We start from the raw sequence: 16,584 nt of genomic DNA, 5'->3' as shown, positions 1-16,584 counted from the left end.
ATGGTCTCACTTAGCCCTGGGTGGAACCTACACTCCCATGCCAACAGCTAGTTGCTATGTATTACCTCGAACTGTTTGGTCCTGCTGTTAGTTAATGTAGGAGAGACCAAAGGAGGACAACCCAGGCTTTGCTTTCCCACCAGCAGGTGACTGGCATTGTCATAGACAACAATGTCAACCATCTGCTTGGCCGATGTAGGAGGAGAACCGATAAATATAGATAGATAAATAGATAGACACACACACACACACACACACACACACACACACACACGTCCTGCACTCAATTCCAAAGCACTCAAACTGTTGATTTCCATATTCTTTGGAGCTAAAAACGAAAAACAAGCTTTTTATGGTGAGCAGGTAAACTTTGTATGACCTCATGACAACAACCCCAAACAACTGTAGAACGAGAGTTGGATCTCAGGAGTAAGGAAAAAGGCAGGCAAATGGGCCTTTGAATATTTGTTACTATCTAAAAAGCACAAGTGTAGCCCAAAAATCAATCAGACCCTGCACAGAATCTTAAAATGTTTCAACACTTTAAAAAAAAAAGGCTGTTTATTTTTTCAGTGCATAGCTCATTGTTTGCTATATAAATTTGAACTGGTCAAAAAATAAACCTGAATAATGCTTTCACCTAGTATATATTGTTGACTAATAGCTGCAGGTGAGAGATGGTGGTATTTAAGACAACTTTAAAGTAGGGTAATGATACTCACCGAATCTTCATCTTGAATCATTTGTACTAAATTATCAAGTACAGGGGACAGATTTCTAAAAGAGGCAACAAGCAAGAGGAAAAAGTGAAACCAGCAGTTTTTATTGATTATTCCATTTTTCAAAAACACGAATAAATAAAAATCTTACTTGGATTTCATGTTGTTAAAGTTTTTTCCTAATGCCAAGTGTCTTATTGATCGGTTTTTACTAAGCCAGACTATAAGGGTTGAAAGGTCAGATTCCAGGCCTGTGAGGAACCAGATGAAATGCGGTTAAAACAGATCCCCACAAATGCATTTTGTCACAGGGGTTTCAATCTATAGTTATAGAGAGTACCTTCACACCAATTTCCTTAACTAGCAAGGGCACATGCTTTGGTGGATGAAAAATGTGATCTAGTCCCTTATTTTCCTATGGAAAAGCAGTTTTGAGAAGACAATTTTAAAAAGGAAACGAGTGGGTAGAGAAAGGGTTAAGTGGCTTCTTTACTTCAAATTGCCAGTTTCCTGAAGATGCTTTCCCCTAGGTACCAGAAAAGCAAACATTGAGCATTGCTTACATGCACAATAGGTACTTGGGCTCTCAGCATAATGGCTGCTATGCAGACAGCTATGTGTTTAAGCAAAGGAAGACTCCGTTATTCTTTTGAGAGTTATGGCCACAATTTATTGTTTAGCTAATTTTAATTGCTTTGAAAAGCAATATAATTCTCCAACAATTTGATCCTATTTTGAATGGGTTTATTATTAGCATGAGAATAAAATGATGCAACAAGTGTTTTGCTCTGTGTCTAGACTAGAAAAGAACATCTGACAGAAGTTTATTTCAGCATTAGGCTTTTAAGGGTTTTGTGGAAAAATAAGGAGGTTGATTGCATACTTAATTACCCTGTTCTTCAATCCCCCCATAGTCTATTATATAATGAAAGCAGACTTACTGCTCAATGCTAACTATGTTTGCTCAGCGAGTAAGAATGCTTTCAATGGGAGTTTTGTCCAAATAATTATTTTTAGAATTACAGCCGAAGGGTCTATTGATATTAATATTCACTTAAAAGCAAGTCCCATCAGGTATGCAGTCTACTTGCATGTAAATTACATAGGAAGGATCACACCATAAATCACCCACATTCCTTAATCCTCTGTGCAGACTTATATGAGCCCTTACCATTGTCTGAAATATCAAGGCTGGCGATATTATGTATTTCTGCTATGCATCCTTCTAAAACCTGTGCACCTCCTGATCTTAGCTAGAGGGGGGAAAGAAAGCATTAGATACCTTTTCACTGAGGGAGTGCTGAGAATGTGGAAAGCAGAGGTTTGCAAATAATGCGAGTATGAATAAAGCTGAAGTACTTCATTTTTTCTGAAAGTAGCTGTTAGCGTTTTGTTTAATTGCTACCCTATCAAACAGGAATAATATCTTATGGCAAAGTATATGCTATAAAGGATGATGATGATGATGATGATGATGAAGACAATACAAACTACATGCAATATCCTGCTGCTTTTAAGTTCAAAATAGCTTGCCAATTCTCCCTGCTCTAGGCAGTGATCAGCTTCACAACTCCCTATCCACTATTCTATGAACATTCTGTTATAAAACAACCAAACCTCTCCTGCGTCCAAGTATCAGCAATTAAAAAGATGCACTGCAAAGGGAACATGTGTAGTGGATAGGCAGGAAGTGAGCTGCTTTGGGGTTAATAGTTGAGAGGTTGCAAGTAATAAATGATGTGTACTTACACAGTGACCAAGCTAATGGAAGCAGGAGGGGGGAAAGTTAAAATACATCAGAGCTGAGCAACTAAAGTAGAAATATTTTCTGCAATAAAATCAGCAGTACATAGCAACGATGTTTTGGATCAGAGTTAGTAAGTCAGCAGTTAGTCACAAGATAAAACTGAAGTGGTGTAGAAAGGAAATATTTGTTTTTTTTTCTAAGCATGATGAAGCCTTGGCTCTGTTGCGTAGACTAAGAGGGCCAAGCAGCCAATAAGAAAAGGCAAAGCTGAGATCCTGCTTGATATTAATATATTCCTCTCAGAATCAGATAAAACTAGGAAAGGTACTCTGGCTGTTTGTTTGCAAGAAGCTGGGCTGGCACTGGGATATTTAAACTGGGCAGCTGAAAACTATTTGTACTACTGATAAAAACGAAACATTCACAAGTTTTCAACAGCATCAAGAAGTCTACTGTCATGCACAGGGTCTTGCTAGCTAGGGATGATGGGAGTTGTAGTCTAAAGGCAGCTGGAGACACAAGTTTGGGAAACCCTGAACTAAGATAACCTTTTTCAGTTTTGCTTACACGGACTCTTTCTTTCAACAGCAAGGCCATAATAATAATAATAATAATAATAATAATAATAATAATAATAGACCTCCATCTGAATTTCCTCAGTTTCAAAACAGATTGCCATTTTTGCTGCTGCTGTTCAGAAAATCGCAGCATAACAGATGCATACACTTGTACACAAGGCGAAGCATGTTCTGTAAATGTGCAACAGATTTTAAAATTGGCTTATTGCTTCTTCAGCAAAATATATAGAAACCATTATGTTTAAGGAGAACAATATAATTGTGACATTAATAGATTGTAAGCATTTCCTACCTCACAGCTGCTCAGATCTAAAAACACCTCCTTCACATTTTGGTTACAAGCGAGACCCAGTAAGAGTGCTCTGAAAAATGAATTAGAATTATTATGGAACACTAGAATGGTAATCAAGTCACAGGAGAAATTCCTGTTATATATATACTTTTGTATACTCTATGTGTTATTGTTGGGTGCCTCTTTGAGAACTACATGTTGGAAAGCGGGATACATTTTAAAATAAACAAACAATATTTACTGAAAGGCATTGGCAATGTAACTAAATGCGCTGCATCCTATTTAGAATACACTGTATAATTAAAATATGGTTTGGAAGTGTCTCCATAGGCTGGCACACTTCTTCCGCTCTCTCCTGTATTCAGGTTGTCTCCTCTATGGTTTCAATATGGTGGCTACTGGATAAGGTTTGTCTAGGACCTATTATAAAATGAGACTTAGCAAAAGGGAAGAGGGACCACATGAGTCTGCAGTGTCCTGAATGATCTAAGCCGAGTCAGTAAGTTCTAACACCTTTCAGTTAAACACAATTAAAGTATAACATTTATTAATTAAATATTCAAACATCAAAAATCAAGCAAATTAAACTGAACACGAAAGAACTGAGTAATTTTACTATTCATAAAACAGGAACCGTAAAGAAAACACATAACACTGCAGGGAATCAAATACATGACTATTTATAAGCCAAAATCTGCAGAACATTTTTTTTTTGGTCTATTTTATTCATATGAAATCAACACACCCTACTATCAACTTTCCTGCCTATTCATAAATTTACATAAGAGAGCATCGCAATGCAATTTAAAAACTTACGACAAAATTTATAGCACACTTACTTTAGCGGCTCAGGAGGAAGTTTAGTCCCTGAAAGGTTGATTTGCATCAAAGCAAGGGAACTGCTGAAAAATTGCTTGAATGATGGGGGTACTTCCTTGCCCTTTCTGTAAAGCAATAAGCAGATAGAAGTCAACATCCCCAAACCTCTAAGATAAGCTGCTAAATCTGCTGTTTCCCACATAAGGCTTGTGATCATTGTTACATATGTTTGCAATCCAAAGAGATACAATTGCTAACACTTATCAGAATGCAATAATAGCATTAATTCATCAGCCTCAAATGTCTAGTTCAACAAGCATCAACCAGCAGAAAACAAACAGGAACCACTGGGTGGTATCCAGTGTGGGCTTCTGCTGGTGCAACAGAACTTCAGTTTTCTCCCCTCTACTACCAATATCTACTCTGAAGGGTCCCCCAACCCTGTGGAGCTGAATTTGAGTGCATGTTGGGGCTGGAGGGGACAGGAGAGAAAGAGAGAACCCTGCTCATAAAACTCCCTTGCACAAGCAGAGCTGCAGCATTGGATATGACCCTCTAAAAATAAACTTAGAGTAGTGCACACGTTTTAATCATACAGGCAACCTCCCCCCCCCCCCATTTACACACATTCAATATGTGTGCAACTGTGCACACGTGTATCACGCCGAACCCAGAAGTGACCCATGAATGTCACCGAAAGGGGCAGAACAGGGAGGGTGGAATAGGGTATTTGCAGGCTTTTTCAATGACGTTGCAAATATATGCGATTTCACTTAAACATGCAGTGGCTTAGAACGTATCACCCACATAAACGGGAAGTTGCATGTAGAGAGAAGCTAGCAGCAAAACAGAGATGAAGTAAGAAAGCAGTTTTGGTCTTGGATCTCATAGGAGGGGTAGGAAAGAACCAATACCCAGCTGTTTCACTTTGCCTAGGCCTACCATATGTTCCCTTTTCAAGTGTAGTTAGCGTGGCAGAGGTAAGAGACAACCGTAACATGTACAAGAGGTACTTTACAAATGGCTTTTCATACACAGTTATCACATGCTATACAGAAATCATTGCATGTGGCATACACCTCCCCAAATCACCACAGAGTCACACCATCCAGCAAGATTCTCCACCTCTTTTTACTCCTTTTTCATCCTCATAGTTTCCAGCCTTATTTACCTACACTGCCATTTAATCCAGTTTCGCGGTGCATACAACCTAAATGCTTTCGTTTACAAGTGCTGGGAATACCATTTCACCAGATATAGCGTTTTTAGAGCTCAAAAACTATTATTTTGGGGGGAGGGGAGAGATTCATGATACAGTATCTAATCCACACAAATAATGATAAATGCTGACCTGTGAGAAAAAACTGTTCTGGATAAGTTGAGGGTGGCAAGATGCTGAAGGCAGCCATGGAGAAGTGCTCCACACATCTAAATCGTAAGTAAGAAGATAGTAATTTTACACATAAGCCAATCTGAAACAGAAAAACTGGACTCGACTTTAGCAAATTATTACCATGTCTAATGCACACTCTGTGTTGGATAAATCCAGATGAACAATCGCATTTGGCTGGGCCAAAAAATTATACAGGAACTATAAGGGAGAAATAGAAAGAGAAATTTTTTAAAAATAAGCTTCAGTTTTCTTCTGGTATTCATATCCTCTGATCTTGAAGGTAACTGCTGCCCTGACAAATATTCATATTTCACCCTTATGATACCACAACATTCTGGTCCTTAAATACCTCATAAGTACCAAGAAAAAAAATATTGCCTACATAAGGTCAAATAGTAGCCTTGACAGGTGCATGCCTCTGTTTTAAATAATCAATTAACTACACAGTTTCAAGGAACCATTGTTTTTAATTACAAAGTAGATCAGAATACCAGCCACCTTTCAGCCAAATAGCCAAATAGTAAGCTATTAAATTGCAACTGGATTTAGTAATTCAGCTGCATCCTCCACCCAGAATTAATTCCCACAAGGCATTTCAGAAATAATTTCATGGACTGAAAATCTGAGAGCTATATATACATGTATGCATGAATAAACACACTCATAAAAAGGAGGACTGACATGGGCGATGTTATTTGTCAAGGTGTGGCAGTTCACAGAAACAAGCAGCTAAATTAAGAGAAGAGCCGTTTTCTTCTTTTGCTGAGGGCCTGCAAATCCCTATAAGGACACCACATTGGCTACTCCCTGCATAGAACCTATGATTGGGGTGGTAGAAAGCAAAATCGCATTCGCCCCACCCACTGGTATGGCTACCCTGCTTTTCGGCCCACAGGTCAACCGCTGGATCCTATACTAGGGGCAAAACAAGCCAACTTCAAAGTGCATCACAATTTAGAGAGAGCAAACTCTGCCCTCAAATGCAGTTTCATTCTCTTTTCCTGATAGTGAAGTCCACTGAATTTCTTGAGGCAGGGTTAAAGGGAGGATAAACTGAGGAAGCCAAAACTTTCCTTCCACTTCTAGCCTTTCTGACACAGGCTGAAAGGGATTCTGCAATGAACAGAAGTACACCTCCCTTCCCCTCCATCTTACAATGAGAAGTATCGTATCTTTTCGTGTATAAGACTAGGTTATTTTCCCTAAAAAATAATATCAAAAATTAGGGGGTGTCTTAAAAACAGGGCCATCTCCCCCCCCCATTTTCTTAAATCTGAGTCCACCAAAATAGGGGGCGTCTTATACATGGGGGCATCTTATAGGTGGAAAAATGTGGTATATTGCTGGTATTGAATGAAACTAGTCGTTTTTCCCTAGCAAGAAGCAAGGGGGTGCATAATTCTGGAACTGCACAGGGTGCCACTGATTATTTTTTAAATGATTTTTAGTTTTATACATTTCAATAGTTTTAAAGTAATTTTTAACATTTCAAAACTCGACTTCCTTCCTCCTCTTTCTGTGGTTCCTTAAATTTATTTTTATCATTTCCTGCATATTCTAACTTAACTTATTATTTTATTCATCTGCTTTAATTATATACTCTTATGAAACTGCAGATTATTACAATAATCCTGTCAATGTCCTTATCTGTTTACAATTTCCATTCTTTTATAAAAAGTTCGTTATCTTGATTTCTTATTTTTCCGTTAAGTTTTGCCATTTCTGCATAGTCCATAAGTTTTTGTATTTGTTCTTCTTCCTTCGTTGGAGGTGCTTCTAAAATTTGAGAATGCAAGATGCACCACTGGTGAAATAAAGCATTGTATCTGGTTCGGACGTGATGCTAAACCAAGGGTTCTCTTGCTCATGGAGGAACAAAGCCCAAGTGATCTGCTCATTCATGGTAAGCCATTAACTATGGTTTACTAGGATAGGTGAACCAGCCCATATTACCTTCAACAACATCCTGGGGACATAGGTTTGGGTGCTTGCTATGTTGCTTTCTTAACAGATTAAGGAAAGTAATGGAAGATGGCTGACAACCTCAGGGGACTTATTCCTTTCATTCCTACAGACTGTTATGCACATCAAGGATTGGAACTAACAGGTATTTCACATGAAACATTCGATTGGCAGACTATCTAAAATTAGGCAACTTGGGAAAACGAATGTGCTTTCTACTATTCCCGGATTTTTCTTTTCTCTTCACTGGTCTTTACTTCACTGATCACTTCAACACAACATATTTGTTTAGGAAGTAGAAAAAAGTAGCACCTACTGAAAGATCATCACCCCGAAGAATGTTCCCTGAGAGATCAAGGTGGGTCAGCGTGGTAGCTAAGAGCTGGTTGGCACTCAGTGATTGAGAAAGGCTGTTTACCCCTGCAATAAAACGGTCAACATTTGCCTTTGTTGTGCTCAGTAAAGTATTAACATACACTCTGCAAATATACAGTTTCTATGAAAAATTTAATGATTTCCTGTTCTGCACCTCATCAAAAGAACATGAACAGCAATGAATATTTAAGATAACAGCACTGCTGGAGAGACTATGATTCCCACATGCTGATCATATTCAGTGGTACATATAGAAGATTGGGGGGGGGGGGAAACAAGTAATGCAAAAGTCTGTGAGAGGCTGATCTCAGAAAATAAACATTTCCTTTCTTAAGGTCATAAATGTGGCTGCTATATGGAATTGTTACAATCCTGTTGAAACAGGATCAACCATTCCACAAAGAAAGAAAAGAGCGATAGGTACTGTGCAGGCTACCAAAGGTCTCCAGTCTGTATTCAACAGGCTTACAGGCTAAATGAAAATTTTAAAAAAGGTAGCATGGGAAGGAGTTAGATGGGAATGAATTGGCAGGACAGAGGAAGTGAAGCTTCAGTGATCCAGGGAAGATTCTGCAGAAGAATTAAGTTTTCAGAATCTGATAAGAGATTAAGGCTGCTTCAAGTTAGAGACAGCAGCGTGGGGGAAAGGAACATTAGGAAGATTGGAATAAAAATGAAACATCACAGCATGCAGTGTTATAATTTATTAAGAAAAGCATTATTATTATTATTATTATTTTTAAAAAAACCTCTTAATTGCTGTGCTCCAAAAAGTAGATCTAGGACAACCAACAATGAAGCTGCAAGGTTTAATCAAACCATGCATTGCAATTAACCATGAAAAGGAGCACAAATAAGGAACTCAAGAGCAAGCACGCATGTGATACTCTACAAACATTATTTGGCAAAGGATCTTATGCCATTTACTCAGTTCTGGATAACATTATTATGTCCTGTTATAGTGTTGCTGGAGTGGACATGGGCGCAGGGCTGGTATCTGGGTCTCTGTGCCCTTATTACTGTTATGTGTTGTTGTTGTTGTTGTTGTTTGGTGAGTAGCTGTTTTAGGTTGGAGGTGGGGGCCTCTCGGTAAGTAAGCAAGACTCGTGAGAGGGAAGTGCTATTGCCTACACGGGGGTGTAGATCCCTGATGATACATTTGAGTAGTTTCAGTTGACAACTGGCATGCAACAAGTGGTGGTCTGTCATTTCCCCCTCTAGGTCTATTCTGCAGTAGATTATTCCTGGGTATGTGTTCTGGTGATATGAAGATTCACCAGAGATCTATCTTATGATTTTTAAATAATTTTTAAATATATATATATCTCTGTTAGTGAAGAGGTTGCACTGTAAAATTCAGTGGAAATCCTGATGCGGCATTTCACATTACATGCATTTTTTAAAATTCCTAAAAAGGAATGGCTACCAAGTTTTCTTCAAACAGAAACTCAATGTTTTTAATTATCTCTCTTGAAAAGTGCGTGGAGGGCCAGGCTAAGGGAGAAGAGACCCACTTCTGTATACTCCTGGGATGAATTTACAGGTGATAAGCACAACCAGTTTCTGCATCTAATCTTTAATTGTAATATAATTCAGCCTTTAGGCTTCCGATTAAATTTTCCAACCATGGCTAAAGCAATGAAGTGTTGTCCTTAAGTCAAGCGAATGTTTTAGAAGATAAGCTAGGCAGAAAGCCACAAGGCTTTAAGAGACAAGATTGAAAGGGTTTTTTGAGAGACACACACACACACACAGAGAGAGAGGGAAAATCACGGGATTTTGTAAGAAGAGGATTCTCACACACAGAGACAGACATAAGTGCTCAATAGAATTAGTTTTTGTTAGGAGAGCTAGTTGAGTTTGCTTGCATTTTTGTAAGAACACTGAAGTGCTGACCTAGTATAGTGATTATAGTTTAAGGTGTGGTGCTTGAAAGCTTCCTGTACCTGATTCTAAACAGAATGTGCAGAAAGAAATCCTTGAAAACGGCAAACACAACATTAACTAAGGTTTCATCTGCAACTGCAGTTCCTTCATCTGCCTTGACCTGCCATTCAGACACATCCTCTACTTTTCTCCACCTCCACCACCTTTTTAAGCAGAGGTTGGATGGCCACCTGCCATGGGTGCTTTAGCTGGGATTCCTGCATTGCAGGGGGTTGGACTAGAGGACCCTTGGGGTCCCTTCCAACTCTACAATTCTATTATTCTACTTGCCATGCAAATAATGCACTGTGCTGAGCAGACTCATTGCGACTCTACCTGCGTATTTCTGCAGTGCTTAAGATGACAACTGCTACTGAACTGGAGCTCAATTAAATACTGGTGGTCTAGACTACAACATCCAATGAGGCAACAGCTCATAAAAAGTGTGTTGCAAAACACTGCCAGCTCTATTTTGCCTGCCTGATCATGAAAGAAAAGTTCTGGACTGGAGTAAGCACTCAGATAACAGAAGGGAAAACAAAAGCTAATGTGTCATAATGGAGTACATTTATTGAACATACCTTTAGGCGATAATGAGGTTTTTGACAGATTTAATTGTGTCAGCCCCTTTGGTAGTTTGGCAAACTGAATACTTAGTGAGGACACACCTGTAGAAGAAGGAAAGACGATAAAGACTCACACTAGAAATGGGGAAGTGCTTAGATCGTAAATATTCATGTTTCAATACTGACGTACAGTGCGGTCCAGTTGACACAACGGTCTGTTTGGACCTCAAAAGCTAGGTTCAAAGCACTGCACATACAGAGATACATAGTTTGGCTTCTGGCAAGTTGTTTTTTGCAAAATGGGACAGCCTTCTATTTTGCATGGCTAAAGGTAAAGGTAAAGAGACCCCTGACCATTAGGTCCAGTTGCGGACGACTCTGGGGTTGCAGCGCTCATCTCGCTTTATTGGCCAAGGGAGCCGGCATACAGCTTCTGGGTCATGTGGCCAGCATGACTAAGCCGCTTCTGGCTACTATACGGCTAAGTGGAGCAAGAAGGGAAGTGCCTTGCACATCCACAGATAAAAGGTACAGTATATAATGATGCCTTAGCCATTAATTATGACACATCTACGCTTCACTGTAATTATCAGAACAATGACTTTCCTCCCCTAAGGCTACCCTGAGAACTGTAGTTTGGGTTTGCAACTAAAATGGTTCTGCATACTGACTAGAATTTTCAAAATTATTTGGGGTGAAACCATAAAAAGTTAAACTGGTAAAAAATATGATGGATTTTTACTGCAGATATGCCACCAAGACATGACCCTAAGTGCACTTACTGGGAATACGGTACATTCCCATAAAGCTAAACACTAATGGTAAAAATAAAATACATTTCGGCGTCTCTTTTATCCCAGAGAAGAAGATCACAGCAATTTCCTATATGAAATGAGTCTTTTTAACAAAAAGAGTGCAGGCTAATATGTATGTGGAATGTGTGAGAAAGTTAATGAGAATTCCTACCCTTTGATAATGTGCAAACGAGGTTTTAAATATTTAGATTTAAGGAAGGAACAGGAAACCAGATGATGGGCAAGTATCCAAGCCCACCAAATTACTTAACTGACACTGAAACGGAACCCCTGGGATTGAAACATGATTCAGTGTTATGCGGAACAGCGATAAGCTTATCATTCATTATTGCTGTCCTGACTGGCTGCTCTAGGTGCTTGCTATACTGATGACAGAAAGGACCTCCTCTTTCGCCCAAATTGTATGATATGCTAATATTTAAGCTCATATTACGAGACGCAAATGTATTATTTACTCAAAGAGTAACACTTCTCCCTAGGGTGAATAATATGGTAATTCTATGGACTTTGAAAAATACAACATTTGTGGCCTATTAATTCCTACCTCAGTTCCAAACTAATTACCCCCTGTTGTTTTTTACTTAAATGCCAGCAATTTATGTGAAATCAGAACAAAGCTAGGCTTAATTAAATTTATGGCCACTGTAACTACTAATCATGACTTGCAGTTTAAAGGGACAGTGACTAGAACCTCAGACATTTGTGAACAAAGGGTATTTACGAAGCAATGACATCAGACAAAATGTTGTATTGTTCAGACCATAACTGAATGAAACCACACTAATCCTCTTATTGGGCGTGAGTTAGGAATGGAGAAAATTTAAGTGCTACAGTACCTCTGTCCTCCAGGGGGTTGCCAGCAAGGTTAATTGTATGAAGTCCTGAGTTGGGATTATGGGATAGGGCATTGGCCAGTTTCTGTGCAAAATCTCTTTAAGAAAGAACAACAACCATAAAACAGAGGATTATATTAAGGTTTGCAAAGTTGCATCACACCATATTTAAGGGCTTAATATGAAATGACTACTTAAAAAGAAGGAGCATAGAATTAGGGAAGCTGTGTACAACATTGCCACTATGTACCAATTCTCTTTTACATTAAGGGTGGTCTTTGCCTATACATTGGGTTATGCATTATGCTTAACTTCAGCATGTAGCGCTTAACTAGCCATATCTTATTTTCACTCCTGTCATGCACTGCAGTGTTAGGTAGATAAGAGGCGCAATTTTGTACATTTTAGCAATTCTAGATATGCCTACTCACAAGCAGGCCCCCTGAGTTCAGTAGGACTTATTCTCAGGTAAGTGGTGTATCAGATTGCAATTTCAAACTCAAAGCTCTTTCTAGCAATATCGGGATTTGCTAAATACTTAATGCTATTTAATGAAAAAATGGACTTACGTTCTAAGACCTGCATTCTCCAGTACTAGCTCTTCCAGTCTGTTAGATCTGCTCACCACTCTTAGGATCTGCTCACAAACATCAGCAGACTGCCAAAGACAACAATGATGTAATATTATATATCAATGAAAACAAGTCCGTATGAGAGTTCAGCAAGTAACCACCTGCCTTCATACCCGAAGCAGGTGCCTGAAACTATTTTAATGTGGTTGGGCTCCACAGAGGGGCTCTAATGTTCTGTTAAGTGAATCACCACATACAAAAATGTCCACATCAAAGCCAGAAGCCTACAGAAAGGCATGGATTGATCGACATTTCAGGTGTGAATATGCATATGGAAGGGGTTAATTAGCTAACCTATATATTTACCTGAATGTATTGTTAGTCCAGTGAATGTATTAAGTATAAAAGTGCCCCTGTTAAGCTTTTCTGTATGAAACTGCTCTGTAAAGCTGTGAACTTTGATCTGCATTGTACTTCTCTCTGGCAAGCTTTGCCTTACTAAGTGTCTAGAGATAAGAACAGCAGACCTTACGCAGAGAGTACTGTAGCTGTCCTTCATTGAGAGGAACTGTTGTCTAGGTCAAGAGATAGGATGGCCTTGCTGGAGTGCGCATGAACCAACTCTGGCTAAATGTCATTTGCCTTATATGTACAACAGGAAATGTTCCTTATATGGACAAGAGGAAGTTTTCCGAAGGTGGGGGGAATGAGTTGGAAAACTGTATAAGAACTGCTGGTAAACTGACTAACTTTTGTACTTGCTTGGCTATCTAAACACCGAAGTACCTCTGCATGCAGAAATTAAATCTTTCTCTCTCTCTGAAGCCAGAAGCCTCAGGTTTTTTTTTACTTCCATGTTCTCTCACCGGGCGCAACAATGGGAACCCGTAGGGGCAAATAAGGCTCCATAACGTGGTGCATTGGCCGGGAATCCTTCGCTGTTCCCCGGGATTGAGAAAACAGGGAGTCCGAGGCGTCGCTGCACAGCAGAAAAGGCTCTCCTGGTCTGGCGTTTGCTGGCCCCAAGCGCGCTTCCTGCCTGTTTGTGGGAAGGGACTGGCTCACCCCAGGGGGAGAGCCAAACTGCACCGTGGCGACGGGAGAAAGAGACAAGCGGCCGCAGGGGGGAAGGGAAGTAAGATCTGCAGAGGACAGGTAAGCTCCACAGGGGGAGCAGCTTCCCAGGGAAGGGGAAGCGCAGGATGCGATCGATCCTGCAGCGGCAGTGTGTCGTAGAGGGCCGCCGCTAAAATCCGGTAGTGTGCAAATGGATTTGCCACCGGAGCCTGGCCGTGAGCCATAGAGGGCCGCCAGAAGCCTGGCCGTGAGCCATAGAGGGCCGCCAGGAAGGAGCCAGCAGAGAGCAAAAGGTTGCCGTTGGCTGTGGGGAAAAGAAGGGGGGTGCCCTCTCGGAGGAGAGAGAAGGGGGTTAAGAATTTTTCAGAGAGAGAAGGGGGTTAAGAATTTTCCTGTGATTTTACTCTGTGTATGGGAATGGTGTGGGGACGCTCCAGTGGATGTATTGAGTGAATGAGACGCAGGAACTCAGTGTCCCTAGCGAAGCGGAGAGTGTGTGCATGAAAAAAGTCTGGTTAGGTGGAAGGAGTGTCCCACTGTCCCAGGTTGAACCTGAGCTTGCTGAGATGGGGAATTGGAATTTTTGTTGCTGTGTAAAAATTTATGACTTGTAATAATTTTATGATTTTTCCTTCAGTATGTGTGTGTTGTATGAGATCTGTGTTTGCAGTGATTGTGCAGTGTGATTTTTGTGAGTTTGTCTGTATCTGTAGTGCCTGTGTGTGTGTGTGTGTGTTGGTCCCTGTTTGAGGCTTGCATTTATTTTGGAAAGGTGGGGCAGAAAGCAGCCCTAATCTGTGGGTTCCCAAACTCTGTGTTCCTAAAATTGTTTCATTTCTTGCTGCATTGCCAATGAAGTCTGGGAAGTCTGTTTTTTTCCTTGTATATGTGGCTGCACAATTTGTATTTGTTGTTTTGTTTTGTTGTCCCTTCAAGGAATCTGTTTGAACCCCAGGGTTTGGTGAGTGTGTTTTGGAAATTGTTTGTGTGCCAAGGTATGTGTCTTTAATAGAATGGGCTGTAAAAGTATTTCTCTGCAATGTTAAGGTGAATGTAAAAGTGTGTCTGAAGCATTGAAAGGAGGGCTGCTCTTGCAATCAGGAATGTTTGTTTTTAAAGCTGGTACAGTCTTATTTTGTTTCTTAATTGACCTTTGGTAAAGCAATGAGAGTGGGGAGATGGACAGAAATGGAGAGAAGCCTTAGTTTAAACAGCAAGGATTTTTCTCTTTGCAGCAGTGAATCTTGCAAAGGAAGGGAATTTGCCTCCCACAAGGGGGGGAAAGAAGATTATGTCTTCTGAGCAGTTTGATTGTTTCCAACAGAAGTTGATTAGAGGGAAAAGTTTTATTTTATATCCCAGGTTTTAAGTTTTTCAGGGAAGGTTTTGAAACAGAAGAAATGGCTTCTTGGCAGAAAGTTATTTGGGAATGTAGATGTAGGTTTGTGGGATGTGTAATGAAGGAGAAGAGAATGTTGAAGTAGAATGGGAAGGGGCTCATGGTTAGCAACTGACAGTGTAGCCCTGACAGTGTAAGTTAGGATTTGGAGTAAGTTTGAACCTCAGAAGGAAAAGGGGGCAGAAATTTTGGAATGATTGGAAGAAAAATTGATGATAAAGTGAAGGTATACAGAATCATAGAATCATGGAGTTGGAAGGGACCCCAAGGGTCATCTAGTCCAACCCCCTGCCCAGCAGGAAACAATATTGAAGGCAATACACCACCCTCCATGCCAAGGTTGCAGAGCACATCTAGGGGGGTGAATCCATTGTCCAAACCATGGAGAGGACCGCCAGGTTGTTGCCATGGAAGCATGAGACAATGAGAGAGGCCTGAAGATGGCTCTGCTTCAGAGGTGGTAGATATATAGTAAGCCCTTCAAAGATTGTTTTAAAAAGACAGGAGTTTTTCCTATTGCCCTGTCCATAATTCGTTGTTACCTAAAAGAAGCCTGAAAATTGTCACTATTTGAATGAGCACATCAAGGGTTCAACTCCATTGTCCTAATGAAACACCGTTGTGAGGAGTTAGCAATTTTGCTAAGCTGGCCGCCAAGTGTGAGATGATGAGAGTGACCTACCGATGGCTCTGAAGCGAGATAGGCCAAGTTCTATTCTGTCTGACAACCCAACTCTGTCAGAATTTGTTCCCTACTGCCCTGTTCCCACCTTAAGTCCTCCTGAAGGTCAAAAATAGGTTGGTGGTGGTAAGTTAATTCTTGGACACAAGGTCCTGATAGGCTTGGTGAGGTGGTAAGTAGAAAATTAGGTACTAAGGATCAATGGCTGGTGCTTGTCTGCAGGAAAAAGAAGAGGAGGGAAAGTTAGTCTTTGATATGGCTGTTGGAACTGGTAATATAATTGGGATGGAGAAATGGAACATTAGAAAGGAGAAGAAGACAGTAAGAAGAGAATAGCTATACCCAACACCCTAGATCATTTGTACAATGTTATATTGGAGTGGATTAGATGCTATGTAAAAGTTTCTTAAAAGGAGAATGTTCTGAAGGATGTCAAGATAGTCAGAATTGCAATGGCTCTAGTAGTGTGTTTGAAAGTGATGTTGGAGAAATGGATTTTATTTGGGGGAAAAATTGTATCTTTCTATTCCCTGACATTAGCAGAGTTTTATGTTAAATTGGTCTGAAATTGTGGTGATAGTATGATTGTATTGTGTATTTGTTTATATTTGTGTGTATTCTAAGTTTAGAGTGTTTGCATGGATTGGAAAAATGAACTAAATTATTATTCTGGGCCAAAGAAGTAGACCAAAGAACCAAAGAGCTATGGGATAATTATTGCGGAAGAATATTGTATTTCGAGGAGATAGTGATCTGGCATGGTCAGTAATATCTTGTGAGTGTATGGGAGGCTGTCCTTATTTGATTGGGTTATTCTAGCTTGCCTCCA

At 40.0% G+C, this 16,584-nt stretch overlaps 1 protein-coding gene across 4 annotated transcripts in view; it reads right to left on the bottom strand.

Moving 5' to 3' along the window:
* The window catches only part of CARMIL1 (capping protein regulator and myosin 1 linker 1), a 134,958-nt gene that overhangs the window by 46,072 nt on the left and 72,302 nt on the right, over positions 1–16,584 (bottom strand). For 2 of the 4 annotated variants that reach the window (XM_033154724.1, XM_033154726.1), the window contains exons 10-21: positions 12,595–12,683; positions 12,029–12,123; positions 10,393–10,479; positions 7,827–7,930; positions 5,669–5,746; positions 5,507–5,583; positions 4,176–4,280; positions 3,337–3,406; positions 2,469–2,480; positions 1,891–1,972; positions 871–970; positions 723–777 (exon numbers count right to left, since the gene is read on the bottom strand). In XM_033154724.1, the coding sequence (XP_033010615.1) occupies positions 723–777; positions 871–970; positions 1,891–1,972; positions 2,469–2,480; positions 3,337–3,406; positions 4,176–4,280; positions 5,507–5,583; positions 5,669–5,746; positions 7,827–7,930; positions 10,393–10,479; positions 12,029–12,123; positions 12,595–12,683 (954 nt within the window). The remainder of the gene's footprint in view (positions 1–722; positions 778–870; positions 971–1,890; positions 1,973–2,468; positions 2,481–3,336; positions 3,407–4,175; positions 4,281–5,506; positions 5,584–5,668; positions 5,747–7,826; positions 7,931–10,392; positions 10,480–12,028; positions 12,124–12,594; positions 12,684–16,584) is intronic. The other 2 variants (XM_033154725.1, XM_033154727.1) reach the window with 1 other exon arrangement.

The sequence above is a fragment of the Lacerta agilis genome, chromosome 7 (genome assembly GCF_009819535.1).
Source record: "Lacerta agilis isolate rLacAgi1 chromosome 7, rLacAgi1.pri, whole genome shotgun sequence".
Classification (NCBI taxonomy): domain Eukaryota; kingdom Metazoa; phylum Chordata; class Lepidosauria; order Squamata; family Lacertidae; genus Lacerta; species Lacerta agilis.
Note: the sequence above shows the minus strand (reverse complement) of the source record. Positions and strands in the feature narration are given on the sequence as shown.